Below are 13,983 nucleotides of genomic sequence, written 5' to 3'. Positions count from 1 at the left end.
TTCGGCCACTTCTCCTAATATCCCTATTGGCCGGCGTGCGTGAAAATCGGTAAAGCATTAGACCGAATTAATTTACTCCGTTGCTACATACTCGGGCAACTCTTGTGCTTGATCTTGTAATATTTTGATATTCATGGCTCCATAGCCTCCCTGGTCTTGGGCGTATCATGGCCGCCTCTCGCTATCTCCGTCGACTCTGAGCAGTCGATCTCTTCGCGTACTGATAAAAGAACATAGTAAACTAAACGCCGTGCACGATGCTTCGCTAGGTTCTCAAGCCAGTTTCCACCCCTGCGCCGTCTAAAATGACCATAGCTCCTCCCAAAAAAAAAATAGAGTAACAGACAGTTTCTGCCAAAAGATACAGTAATAAAATAACATAGTACACCAGACTTCCAGTAATACAGACCATCGTCGTGAAGAGAACGTAGCTTTTCCCTCCTCCCACTTTTCCCCAATTGACCGCGACGCCAAGCCGGTAAATCCTCAGACATGGGTCTAACCAGGATTTCCCTTCCCAATAACAAGTGAAAAGACCAGATCCATCCAGGTCTTGTTGTAATAATGCTCGTCTAGTGAGGCATAATCATCTCGAGCTTCCTCCGGAATTCATCCCTCTTCGTGGAACCATCTCGTCGTCCAACATATATCCCTCAACCTCGAATCACAGATCCATTGAATTCGAAGCTGTGACAGCCCCTCTCATGACGTTTCATGTTGCTGCGTACGCTGAAAGCCTTGCCACATCCAGCATGGGGACACTTGAAGGGCTTCTCCCCGGTATGTGAGTGACTGTGGATCCGAAGACTGCTGGGCCTGCTGAAGGCTTTGTTGCAAGTCGGGCAGATATATCGATCCTGGCTTTGCGGGAATGCGGCAGCTCCAGTTGGGTTAAGATAATGATGGTGCTGCCAGGGGTTTGCTCCCGAGGCAGCAGGTGCCGGCATGCTCACTGGTGGGGGATAAGCTTGTGGAAGAGGGCGCTGGTAGTAGGGGTTCATCTCTGGAGGCTGGACGGCGGGAGGCGCCTGTGCCACCGGGTAATAAGCACCCACTGGTGCTGGGTTGGCGTATACTGTGGGGTGAGGCTGCTGAGGATAAGGAGCCGGTGCTGGAGGTGTTGCTCGAGGAATAGCCGTTACTGGTGCCTGACGGTGTACATCGGCTTCTAGAGGTGGCGTGGTCTCGTAATAGTATGTTCTTGGTGCTGAGCCTGCATACGCCTGGTTGGATGATTTCCTTGTGGGGGAGCTGTAGCCTTCAAAAGAAGCATCTGTGCTCATAGGTGGTGTAGGGGGAAGCCCACGGTGCGATGACTTGGCCCATTCAGATCCAGCTCGACTATGACCATGTGAAGGGGGAGGAACTATGAAGTTGTGAGCGAGCTACCCTCGCGGCCATTGGAGATAATGACTAACCTTCAAAGCGAGGAGAATGTTGCCGTGAAGTTGGTGAGGACTCACTCGTGGGTGACCCGGCATCGGCCAAACCCAAGAGGTTCGAGATTGAGGGCAGCGAGCACTTTTGTTCCTCCATTGGGGGCGAAGGAGGTTGATACTGGTCGCGTCGAGTAAAAAAGTGTGTTTCTTGTTGATTGTGTTGGTTAGGCATGAAAGATGCAGCTGCTGTATGCATTTGCGGGCGGTATCGGGATTAATCAGGATTTGCTGGTAGATGTAATCGAAGCAGTCAAGTCAAGTAGCCAGTATATTAAGACAAGTGGAATATCGTGTCTGGGAAAGGTCGGTGATATTATTGGGCGGGAAATGGAAAGGCACTGGCAAGTATTAATAATGAGCCTTTTGTACTGTCAAAGTCGTATTCGATGTGAAGAGTTCTTAGAAGCTCATGCTAGATGCGAAATAGTCGGGGACTTGGGAACTTAAGTAAGTCCTTGGTGTGGGAAAAAGAACCTGTCAAAGGGTGAAGGAGACCCGTCTATCAGATCTGAAGACCGTAGACTTGTTTTAATGCGCCTACGCCCCCTCCAAAAGGGCCTTCCAAGCGCAGCTGTCACAAAATTGGGAGTGGAGCCCTACCGGTGTTCAAATCCTGGGACTCAAGGGAAATCGTTGGCAACAGGACAGGGTCACAAAGGAGACGATAGGCAAGGGCAAGGGCTGAAGGATGCTGACGGGAGGTTCCCTGATGCCGCTCGATGGGTCTAACCTCTTGGGTTTGTGTTGAACATCTCTCCCGGCAGTGACGTCCCCACTCATGGAAGAGATGCTGTGACGACTCTGATGGTATTCTTGAGCAGGGGAGGGGGCGGTTTGCATGTCTGTCTTGGGTCAAGAGGGAGTGTGTGGCGTGTGGGATACCGAGGTACATACACGCGCATCTCTTAGTTAGCGCTCGGCGTATGGGTGTGGGTGAGATCCACGAGTGTGTGTGCTAGAATGCTTGGCCATGCGCCAGGATATCCGTGATCGCCCCGTGGTCAAACGGTCGATAGGCTGGCTGGCTGGCAGGTAATGGTACGTACAGCACCATCTGTATCAGTCGTTGTAAATCGTTATCCCTGTCCTCCTCCCTAAGCATGGCTTTTCTTAGGGTCTCATTTGCCTGTGTCGATGCCATCGAAGACATGTCCCCTGGCTCTAACAACCGTGCCCTTTCCCACTCCTAAACCTCTGCTGCCCTCAGGCTCACACTCATCTGAATGGATCGCGCATTAAGTTCGCCGAACAAGGCGGTAGTGTTTGTGCGCGGTGACCTTAGCCCCAAATCAACCAGAAGTTGCTCTCCGGCGCCGGGAGTTCCACGCGCCCGGCCGAGATAGGGCGTCCACCTAACATGGAACCTTGAGCCAAGCGTGCCATCCGGCCGCCGTGCTGCATCGAGTTCCGGACCACCGTTTCCTTATTCGGTGTCAGAACCGTTCCTAGTGCTCAACTCTCGTTCCATCCCGGTTTCGTCGCTGTGGTCTGCATTTGTGTACAAGCCGCTGAAGCTTCCAATAACCTACCCCAGAGCTGATCCGGCGCCCGCTCTCGAGTTTGATGGACAAGACAAGATCGGTCCAAATAATTATTTTGGTACAAAGCAATGCAACCTCTTGCGTGCCCATGATAAAATCTTCAGATATTGAACTTTTGGATCGTATCCGACACCTCTCATTCTGTGATCTGCTCATATTTTCGTAATTTGCTCATTTAAGGCTTAATTGCCAACGTGCTGCACATTCATTCCGTGCCTTCATTGGTTCTTACACGGAAGCGTTTCAAACCGTAGGAGAAAAACCCCTTCCTCGCAAATATTTCGCGCCGACCACGTTCTCTTATTCAAGACGTGAAAATATGAGATTGAACACCAGGCATTATTATTTATTTACCGCCCTAGGGAAGATAATAAGCTTGTGTTTTCATGTTGGGCTTGGGCACTTCTTAGCTCGATAACTCAGTCCAGATGATTTGCGCAACAACGAGCAGCGGCGTACCGGCAGTGCAATGATGCCGTCGTATTGGTGCGACTGGTGGTCGTTCGGGCAGCAGCCACGCTCCTGGCGACCTTTTCGTTTTCACTTGTGTCGTCACTGGCTAAGCAGGCTAATATGGATGATCGTCGTTTTAGCGGGCGCCTCCCCTTCCTCGCTTACACTGGCGGGATTTCTTGGCGTAGGGTTCAGGAGGTGGGTGTGCAGTTGCCAGTGATCGACCAAGCTTCTTCATGAGGAGGGGACAGGGGTATGAAAGCCAAGCGTTCGGTGCCCTGCCCTGCCCTGTCTGGTCGACTTCTCCAAGCAAGTGGTTGAAAGCAACAATCAAGCTTCCCAGCTCGCGAGTCATGAGAGTAGTATCGTGGCTGGTCCGTATAAGCACACACAGTAACGAAGTACGTATCAAATCCCTGACTCCAGAATGCTGACTTTGGCAAGCGTTTCATCTGGATTCAAACCTCGCGCCATCAACGAACCTGCCGCTATGAGAAATATTGGCTCGGTTTGTGGGCATTAAATGTTTTCTCCAAGGGTGAGCACATAGAGGCTTGGCAAATGATGAGACAAAACAGGACAAGCCATCCAGGACGGCGCGTGTCAAACTTTAAGCGACAACACGTGCCAAGTCCCTTTTGATTGCTTTTTTGCCGTGCGATAGTAGCCACGCTGCTATCAGCCACAGTTATATCGAGTCATAACTGTATGATGAAGCTTCATGCCAAAATGGACTCTCACGCATTCGTCCATAGCTCCCGTCCAACAGGTCACTGGGGTTATTAAGTTGGAACGAACGTGTTCCTACTAAGCTGGTTGCTGAACTCCGGGGACATTTAAAAGATATGGGTTCGTGAATCTTCTATATGCCTTTCTCGTATTGGTCCTGTTACGACACAACCCTGGGATGAAATGCGTGATGTGATATGCATGGTGAGATTAGTTTGCGTCCTATTCATAACCTCGATCGATTTACTTAGTGAGAGGTGGCCTAGCCTTGTCAGCTTTGTAGTTCCCCAGGACTCCCAGAACTCCATGGATGATAGCCAGTTAAGACGTGCTGATCCTGGCTGCCTAGGGATCTGCTTAACTGTTCTGCCAGTTACTTGGCTGATGAAATGGATATGCGATGGGCCCTCCTAAGCGCATGAAGACCCTGTCGACGTCATCGTTAGTCTTCACAGTGTCGGATCTTTGTTAGTATACCGAACTCAGATTATAACAACACTTGTCTGCACAGCGACGGCAATTCTGAGGCACAGTCGGCTTAGCCGTCAGTGGTCTGTGTGGGATGTGGGATGGTCCAATGATCAGCGGGGTGTCGTATGCCAACTTTGGGTTCTCCAGATGAAGCGCACGAACTTGTAATTGCGTGTGGAGTTTCCAGGCGGCGGGCACTGCATAACCCAAAGCTTTAAACAGCTTTTTGAATAGGCATATATTTTCAGAGGCTGTTGCTACGAGTGCATAAAAAAAATCAACCCAAGAGAATTGAGGTGTTCGCGAATCTTAAACGGTGACGTAACAGCTGAGACATATTTTGTTACTGATGTGGTCGTTTCAAAAACAGCCACAAACCCATCTGGTTTCTGGGTGGTGAGCAGATGATCTCAACAGAAGGTTGTCGAAAGTCGCATAGCGTGGCCATGGGCGGGAAGGGCATAACAACGGGTTGGCCGGACTTAGTATTCAGGATCTATGTCAACACGTTCGTGGTTAGCCTTGTCTTGTATCGAAACACTACCTAGTGGGAGTAATGTCAATCTATCCACCTTGATCCTTATTCCAAGAAGAATCAGTAGGTTGATCGGCCAAAGACAAGAATCTCCGCCGTAGAGGCCTAGAGGGCCTGAAAGGGGCTTTGGGGGCGCATTCGGCATTTGCTTGGTGAATCCAAGGGAGCTATTAATCGACGGGGAGTAATGAGCAGACCAGCGCATTAGTTTCACATGAACGTGCACAGGGCACACGGATTACGTATGTACCGAAATTAGCTTGGGTACCAGCCGACTGGCAAGCAAAGCGGGATGATGAAGTTGGTGGAATCTGGTTCGATTGTGAGAAATTTGATTGGCGAGGTGCTAGCCAAGATTGCCAGGGTCATTTCCAGAACTCGTCGATAGGAGAACAAAGTTTTTGGCTTGAAGAAAATCTGTCGATCGGTCAACTCAGCTCGCGGCCGGAGATGCTAGGTTCAACAGAGTCAATGTTGGCGAGGAAGAAAGGATTTACTTTGGGGAGAAAGGGAAAGTGATTGATTACCTCAGCCTGAGACACGGCTGTTGGTTGCACCTGTCCTTAATGGCTGATTGCGAGATGTAATGCAAGGGAGTTTAGCATCGGATTGTGGAAGGTGCACGGTGAGGAAAGGGTATTGAATCATGGAAATGCATTAGACAGTCAGCTCTTTCCCATCATCATCAACACCACCGCCAAAAAGAGATGCTCGCAGAAATGCCGCTCTCAGTGGATCGCAGCAGTGGAGGTTGGCGTTGGCCCTTGACAGCCACCACACCTCGCCTACAACTTTTAGGACAGTATTGTCGGCACATGTCTTACCCGGACGTTAAGCGAACTTACGCCCTGAAACGCCTGGAGGGATAGAGTAAGCGTAATACGGGGAATCCAATGGAATTGGAATTAAACAGGCTTAATTGTCTTAGTTGACGGGCATTAATGACAGCTGCGGCTCGGGTTCGCTTTCGCACGATGCGGAAAAGAGACTTGAATGTTGTTCAGATAATTCACTGAATGATTAGTCAGACCTTATCGATGACTACCTTACCTAACTGCACCTGCTTCATCAAAACGCATGATGGGATGTTCCTTGGGGACAAAGTCAACCCAGTTGTAAAGCTCGGGACACAATCAACACGGGCCCCAAACAGTCTCACAGGTTGAATTATAGCATGCGCTACAATGCTGCCTGAACTCATCCGTATGATTCATGATTGTCCTGAAAACCAGGTGTCTTGTCTGCTTATTCAGGTCAGCAGAATGAGCACCACTCAGCCACTATCGAGATCGCTGAACACCATCCTACTTTCGATCACCGTATTGGAAGCCTGAACGTCTATCTGGGCAATGAGGCATTGCATCGCATCGCAAAACATGACCGAAATGCGCAACCACTCATGAACTCGTTCGCATCAACAACCCTGACGGATATCTCCGAGATGTTATTGGCCAGTGCCCCCAAAGATCAACCAGGCATCTCGTTTGGGACCTCCATCCCACGAGGATTTCCCAGTGATCTTCACAGATGGCGGCGATCAGCAGGGACTACCCTTGCCATGTTATCCCAGGACGCCGGCCACGCGAGATGTGGATTAGACTCGATTTGGATTTGGGGGCTGCACACCCTAACGCACCCCCATCCGCCCTACCTCCACTCGTCATGATGGCCTGATCTTAATCTCTTGCGTCTCTGCTAGACCTGACCAAGGTGGAAGTTCCGCTTTCTGTCCTGCTCTAGCCTCCCCCAATACACGCGGGCGCGTCTTTGGGGTTGAGGCTTAACAGAACTCAGTATCACTACAGCGCTAACAGCACTAAAGTGTCACCAGCTTTAGCACTGCGCTCCAAGGCTTCGGTTGGGCTTCTGGTTTCTGGCATCTGAACGGGCTGCGCTAGCACGACTGCCGAGGTTGATCAATCACGGGCCGACAATGCGAGACCCCTTCAAACTCAAAGTACAGTACTGTACTCTATCGCTGTGTGTGTGTGTATGTGCCTGCCAGCCATGGTTAGGTATTTCGACAGAGCTACGGATACATAATAAATACGTTAATCAAATCACCTACAGCACTTGGCGTTCCTGGCTGGGTCCTGTTGTTTGTTTGCTTGCACGCAAGGCGAAGCTACGCCTCTTATCCGCATCCTCCGGCCTTGCTGGAGCCCTCATGATGCTCGGCTTCATCCACTTTACTAACTCCATTCTGGCGAGCAGAATCCCAATTCAAGAATAGGTTCATTTCCTGTCTAACGGCTTGTTCCGTTTTGGACTTTTGTTATGGCTGGCGTTGCGGCTACAGGACGTGCTCTCACCATCTGCCAGCTTTCGATCCCTTGCCCGAGACTCTGGTGCCCCTAACCTCGTCGACCGTTATTCCCCCCACACCACGACGAGATTGCCTGTTCGGGTAACTTTGGTCCGTGTCAAGGAAACTTGATCGACTTCGTCCCATGTTATACAGCGCAACACATAAGCCTTTCTCTCCAAGGGTCTCCATGAACGGAACATCCCGTCATGGAATCTGTCTCTTCTCAAATCAGTCCATCGCCTAAAGGATCGTCGGGACGTCAGACCCTTAACCCAGCTTTGCCGACTTAGGATCTGTCGAGGAAGAGCCTACGTTTCTTGTCCATGGACGCACGGCTGGGTGCCATGGCGATTCGTTCTTGAGCGAGCGAGTGTCAAGGATTCACTCATTCTGTCAACTTCGTGGATTGACCAAATGGGGACATTGCATTAGGCTCTTCTGAGCTCTCCCCTTTCAGAATAGTTACTCCCAGTTGTTGCCCTTGCTGCCAATCCCCAAAGGCTCAAACTCGGGCCGTTGAGCTTCACTAGCGGGTGTGCAGCATGCTGTGATCTCGTTTGCCGCAGGATCAGGATCAGTTCAGGGGGGTGCCCCAGAGGAACGTTTACTATGTAGGGGATACCAATCGTCTTCCACCATACTGAGAAACCTCACTGCGTTGCTGTCAAGATTGATCATGTTCGATCGCAACCTCGTATACACTAGTTTCAGATCATGATTGTCTGTGTTTTTGTCATTGTTGAACACTATGTCTCCTTTCAACTACCTCAAGTGAAGATGCACAAGGACTCATCACGCGAATCCTGCAAAAGACCAAAACCCTTCAAGAGAAATGTTGTTTAAAGGATCTGCGGGCATTTTTAAAGAATCGCCGAGAACATGTCCTCCTTCTCAAGTAGGACATCACAAAGACAATGCTGTGGGTTGCAAGAATAGTCATGCGTCTGTTGCAATCAAGTTGAGCTTGACGGCTAAATAGGATTACGGCCCGCAGTGTCGTGGAAAGGAAAGATCGCGTGGAGATGGTTGCCCGACTACCTGATCTTGATGCCAACCATCTCACAAGATGTGCACTTGATAACCCACACGCGAGACGACGATATTTCCACTGGGTTTGGGATGATCTCCAGATGCACCACTGTGGCGTAGACACGTTAATTCTGCCAGGCTCAACAGGGCAGCTCAAAAGGGCGGCAAGGGACGATCATGGATGGAGAACCACCCCGAAATTCGACACTGTCACATTTCAGATACCTCCTTGCTGACACCAACAAGTCTTGGAGGCATATTAGCCAGCCGACGACACCGTTGCAGTCTTGTGAGACCGAATCTCGATGCTGGCATCACAATGATGCGCACCCTTCGCCTGTCACAACAGCCACTCGATAGTCTCAACGCAACGGAGCTCTACGAGGTTTGTTGTTGAGCTATTTATGTACGAAAACAGTTTCAAGCACCCATGTTCCTAATAAGCGCTTTGGAGGAACCAGTTGCTGGGGAATGCGACAGACATATAACCCTGTTCGATATTAGCTTAACCCACCAACGACCTGGGGTTGTGTTGTTTCACAAAACTACAACATATACTGTCGGCTGCGGTAGGTATTCGGACATTTCACTACAATTTACCATCGATCATAATACATGAGTTGAAAAACATGCATTATTAATCTCAGTGGCAGTTGGTCGGCGATCAGCGGATGTCGGTCCTGGGCCCCGATGTGTTTCATTGGAAACAGTTATAGCAACAGCCTCATCACTTCAGTTGCTGACGCCAATTCATCAAAGGGAGAACAGCGACTTGGCGCTTGCCACGGTCCGTCAACGGGATTCTTCCGGGACCGTTGAATGTGCCCCCTTGCTTATTACTAGGATTGTTTCCATGTGGCTTACCACGCTGTTTGTGACTATCAGTCAATATCTTTCCACGAAAAACATGGTCTTGAGACAAGGCAATCTTGACAAAAGTGATGAAAACTACTTGTCAGCCACCTCATGGCAGGGCGTGGCAAACATCTGCGGAGTGTAATCAAGGTGACGACTTCGAAGGCATGTGGTGATGATGGAGGAGGGAATGGTACTGAACGGATGCACCGTCTTGACACATGTTAGCGCCGACTGCTATTCATAGCTGTCGATCACCACAGCCATGGCTTGAATGCATTCCGAAGATAATTATGGCTGAAGCAGCGAAGTCATGTTGGACGCTGAGAGAAAACAAGTCATGCTTGGAGAACGATTGGCACACCACTGAGGAAATTTCGAATTCCCCCATATTCGAGTCTAAGCCATGAATTATGTTTACTTTTGTCAGACATTTTGCTCCCTGTTCATATGCGGTTGCTTGCCCCCATCGTACGACCGTTTCACATTGCTTTTTCTCGATGTATCTTGATGGGGTATAAAATTATCACGACTAATTCGAAGGACGAATGACAAAGGATGGCAGAGATGGTAAAAAGAAAAAAACAACGACAAGAAAAGGATCCGTGGCGACATGCAGATGGAACAGTACATTCCGCAGCATTACTGCTAGTATATAGACAGGTCATTCTGGAGGATGCACAATATTGCTTTTTACAGGCCTCGGGAGTTGGTTGATATGTCTTCTACGCAGTCAACGGCACGCATTGACCTTCTTACATACACATACATAAACGTTTATGTGTGTGATTGTTTCCGTCAATGGGTCGGCCCTTATGCCGGTGGCCGTGCCCTACCGATCGATAGTCCCAGCTCTTGTGTGTGGTGATGCCCCCTCGGCGTGCTGCATGTCTCAGATATCACATGGAGCTGTGAGGGAGAGAAAGGGCGGGGATGGTTTTAGCCGCCGTTGGCTAGTCGCCATTATTCCCCTTGAGGCTACTAACGTAGATCCCAAATGACCTGTAAGTTTTGAGAAATGCTGTGATATAGGCCCCCCAGACGTTACATATACCAACTTACACTAATGCACCTTGTGTCTTATGCGAGGTTAAGGACAAGCAAAAGAACACGAGTCGAGACTTAGGCCCAAGGCACTAAGAAGCTACCGAGTCAAGATTCAAGACGCAACCGGTTGACCTCACTCTGAATCATCGATGCGTGTGGCCAGAGACAAACACTCTAATCAGTCAATATTTCACGTTCCTCTCAAGTTTCACGTGGGCTCACCTATAACTGGCTAGGGTGGAGAAACATGACCGCTATATTGGGCGACCAGCTCGTCGACTTGAACAAGGTAGTTGAAGTCTATCTCTGGAGTAACTATTGGTAATTACCGCCCCCAGCAATGCTAGTGAAACGTCCATCATCGATAGCCTCCGCCTTGGCTGGTAACATGCTGCAACTTTAACCAGCTAACCACGCCCCGGGCTCTGGGCCATTTGATGTTGGAACATTAGATCTGTCTCGTGGATCATCGGTTGTTGCATCGGCATTCCTGTTGTTGCCGGTGCGTGGAGTGAATCCATTCTCGTCTGCAGATATCTGATACATGCTCAGGGTCTTTGTCAGGGTGTAGTAACCAGGACCGATTTCGATATCGCTGTCACCTGAGCGTGTAGATGCGACGGTGAGGTCGGGGGTAGAATTATGGCTTCGATTACAGGCTCGAAGCTCCATGTTTCTGTTTCTCTGTGTTGGCTCTAGAGTCGGCGAGGCTGATGCTGCTGGAGGCAAAGGAGACTGCAGAGGGGTTTGGTCCAGAATCTCAGAACGATACGGAGACATTCCTAAGTCTCTGAACGGAACAGGGGAGGGTTCGCACCGATTAGGAGTGTAGGGAGAGGTGATTGATGTTCCAGGCATCGGAACGCGGCCTGACACTGAGCGCCCAAGAGTCAGAAGCTTTGTTTCTGAGGCTTCAATCATGTCCTTCTTTCGACAATGTCTTCGGGGGTGAGAGCCACATTTGCGACATTGCTTCTCAGCAAAGCCCAGAGGAATGCTCACAGCTGCGGCGCGGCGACGGTCCATCTCCGCTGCCAACTGTGTCTTCACCGCTGGCCTGGTGAGCCGCTCGAAATAGCGCCAGCCTAGAGGCTTGTCCCTTCTTCCCTTGACACATGGCCAACAGAGACACAAGGCGTACTCCTCGCCAAACAAGTGCTCGTAGATCTGATCCTTACTATTGCGGCGGGAGATCCCCTCTTGGTTATTAGGGGGATCCGGAATCATGTATATCAGGCCACCAAAGTAATTGATACAGAACCGCTCATATTTCTGGGGCGCGAGCTTGTGCGTTCTCCAGACAAGATGGATATCGAAATCGGTAAATCGAATATGATCTGGATATTCGAACCGCCAGTAACCAATCCTCTCTCCGAACTTTTCCAGAGTGAAGACCCGCCGGTAGCGCAGGATAGCAGGCCTCAGCGCCCGCTCGTTATCCTCACGAGACACGTATATGCGATGCCAGGAGAACTTGACATCTTGTTCTGCGAGGTCAAGTTGACGCTGGATGGCTTTATGGAAGTCATAGAAGAATTTTCGTTGACCTCTTGGCGTCATGACGGTGTGGTTCAGTCGCTTCTGGGAGAATAATTGAATCACTTCTTGAGTCATTTCATTGGGACTGGCGGAGAAAACATAATCAACCGACATATTCATGAGGCTGTGGGCATCTGCCTCGTGGTAGACACGATTGATCCTGTCCATGCAATCCGGCGATGGCTCAAACAGTCCCTGCCTGTTGCTGTCAAGGGCTCTTGACTAAGAAGAGTTAATTGCTGATATCTGAACATCAGAGCAGTCGGTGATACAGACCAATTCGTCAGGGTTCCACTGAGAAAATAAGAGTTGTGACTCCTCGACAAAGTCACCCCATGCAACTGGATCCTGCAAGAACGCATGCCACACGAGAAGAACATCAAGGGGAGGAATGTCTCTGTTCAGATCGACGTGGCCATCATACGATGCCTTGAACCAATCTAGTAGTCGACGAACGCCCATATTGATGTAGCATGTCCATGCTGCAGCTGGATCGATCATATGCCTCATGGCCCAGATGTCAATTTTGGGCTTGATTGAAACGAAGTGCTCCAGCAAGTGACAGTGTAGAACAACATCTTTCTCGTTGACTGATGCGTGTATAACCCTTTGGTTAATGCAAAGTAAGTCTAACTCGGAGAAAGGTGAGGTTGGTGGATCTGTACCGAAGAGGAGTCGAAGTGTGCTTCCGCAGACGTTAACGCCTTATGTAGGGAGAATGGCTTGGTAGACCTACTTGATAGCCAGTTCCATCATTAACTCGAGGAATAGTAATTGGCAGTTCCGTGTGTATTAAAGAATAGGCACGCTGTGGGTTGAAACGAAGGACTCAATGCCAGGAACGAAGGTCTTCATGCTAGGCTTGAACAATTCAATACCAGCTGTCCAGGCGAGCTATTGCTCAATACTGCATACTTCACAGGCTGCAACAGGGGAGATTATGATAATTTGAACAAGGTAGAACGAGCGTTTGATCGAAATAACCGATTATGGTTGACCTGTGCGAGGATGCTTGGGGGACAGAACTGGTTTAAGTAGATCACATCGAGTTTCGACACTCGGATACGTTGGGCCGCCAATAGTCAGACTCATCCATATTTATTCTCATACAGGATAAACATTGTGCACTCATCAAAACAGAGGAAATTAGGGTGTCGACGTTTGGCCGAGTTTAAGCCTCAGCCTCCCGCGCGGGAGGCTTTCCCATCGCGATATGGTATAGGCCGGAGCTGGACATTCGGCTTAAAGAGTAAAAGCCAATTCAGGGATACGAGAACTTAGAAATGCCCGACAGCGACATCAGCGACCAATATTCTCCTCGTGTAATGCACGAAGTCGTCAATGGATGATGGGGCTTACATAGGTGGCAGGTTGATCCAAAGACGTACAGATCAGTGGCGTCTCTCACAAGCTCACAGAGCTTATACCAGAGACCAGACTGGAAGTCTATGATGCTTTGGATGCAGGAGTCGTTGACGTCCTGTTATATTCTCGGAGACCCCGATGGGACACTCGACGGAGGAAGAGAGGATGGCTATGGTGCGTTCGGGTGTCTGATCTTACCAACGGGATATGCCGTTGGAGGCTGAACGAAGCTGTCGTGATCATTTGATGTGAGAATAAGCTCAACCGTGCATACAACGAGATATCGGAAAGGCACAAGTCCATAAACAAACGATAATCTTGTGATGATACTCACACGGGTGAAGGTGCAATTACCCCCTGGAGAGGGAAGCATGAGTGGCTGGTAAGATAAGCGGTTCTCATGAGTATTGCCGAGAATGTTCCTCACAAGTAATCGACCATCATGGCATCCCGAGGAGACAGAGCTGTAGTGTCTAGGCTGGAGACGTCACTATAAGGTTGTCTCTGGAGATCATCCATTGCTCACTGTGGCACCAAACTAAACCCCCACAAGAGAACGCTAAGCGAGGCACAATCCAAGTCGAGCAATTACAGAGCAGCCATGTATTCAATAAGAAAATACTGTAGTTAACGATAAAGCATAATCATAAGTCGTACGAGCTAAAGGCTGAG

At 49.6% G+C, this 13,983-nt stretch overlaps 3 protein-coding genes across 3 annotated transcripts; 1 reads left to right on the top strand and 2 right to left on the bottom strand.

The window, feature by feature from the left end:
- Positions 1–653: 653 nt before the first annotated feature.
- BKA55DRAFT_591373 (uncharacterized protein) lies at positions 654–1,536 on the bottom strand (the record flags this gene model as incomplete). Its single annotated transcript, XM_046195233.1, has 2 exons — positions 654–1,366; positions 1,419–1,536. 2 exons carry the CDS (start codon positions 1,534–1,536, stop codon positions 654–656), a joined length of 831 nt encoding a protein of 276 aa, XP_046053061.1.
- Positions 1,537–8,824: 7,288 nt separating this feature from the next.
- Positions 8,825–9,505, top strand: BKA55DRAFT_536192 (uncharacterized protein; the record flags this gene model as incomplete). Its single annotated transcript, XM_046189792.1, has 3 exons — positions 8,825–8,890; positions 8,924–9,074; positions 9,153–9,505. The coding sequence occupies 3 exons, from the start codon at positions 8,825–8,827 to the stop codon at positions 9,503–9,505; spliced, it is 570 nt and encodes a 189-aa protein (XP_046053060.1).
- A 1,301-nt stretch (positions 9,506–10,806) lies between these two features.
- On the bottom strand, positions 10,807–13,078 carry BKA55DRAFT_591372 (uncharacterized protein; the record flags this gene model as incomplete). Its single annotated transcript, XM_046195232.1, has 4 exons — positions 10,807–12,168; positions 12,223–12,579; positions 12,754–12,840; positions 13,013–13,078. 4 exons carry the CDS (start codon positions 13,076–13,078, stop codon positions 10,807–10,809), a joined length of 1,872 nt encoding a protein of 623 aa, XP_046053059.1.
- Between the last annotated feature and the right edge of the window lie 905 nt (positions 13,079–13,983).

The sequence above is a fragment of the Fusarium redolens genome, assembly GCF_020744475.1.
Source record: "Fusarium redolens strain MPI-CAGE-AT-0023 chromosome Unknown BKA55scaffold_4, whole genome shotgun sequence".
NCBI classification, from domain to species: Eukaryota; Fungi; Ascomycota; class Sordariomycetes; order Hypocreales; family Nectriaceae; genus Fusarium; species Fusarium redolens.
Note: the sequence above shows the minus strand (reverse complement) of the source record. Positions and strands in the feature narration are given on the sequence as shown.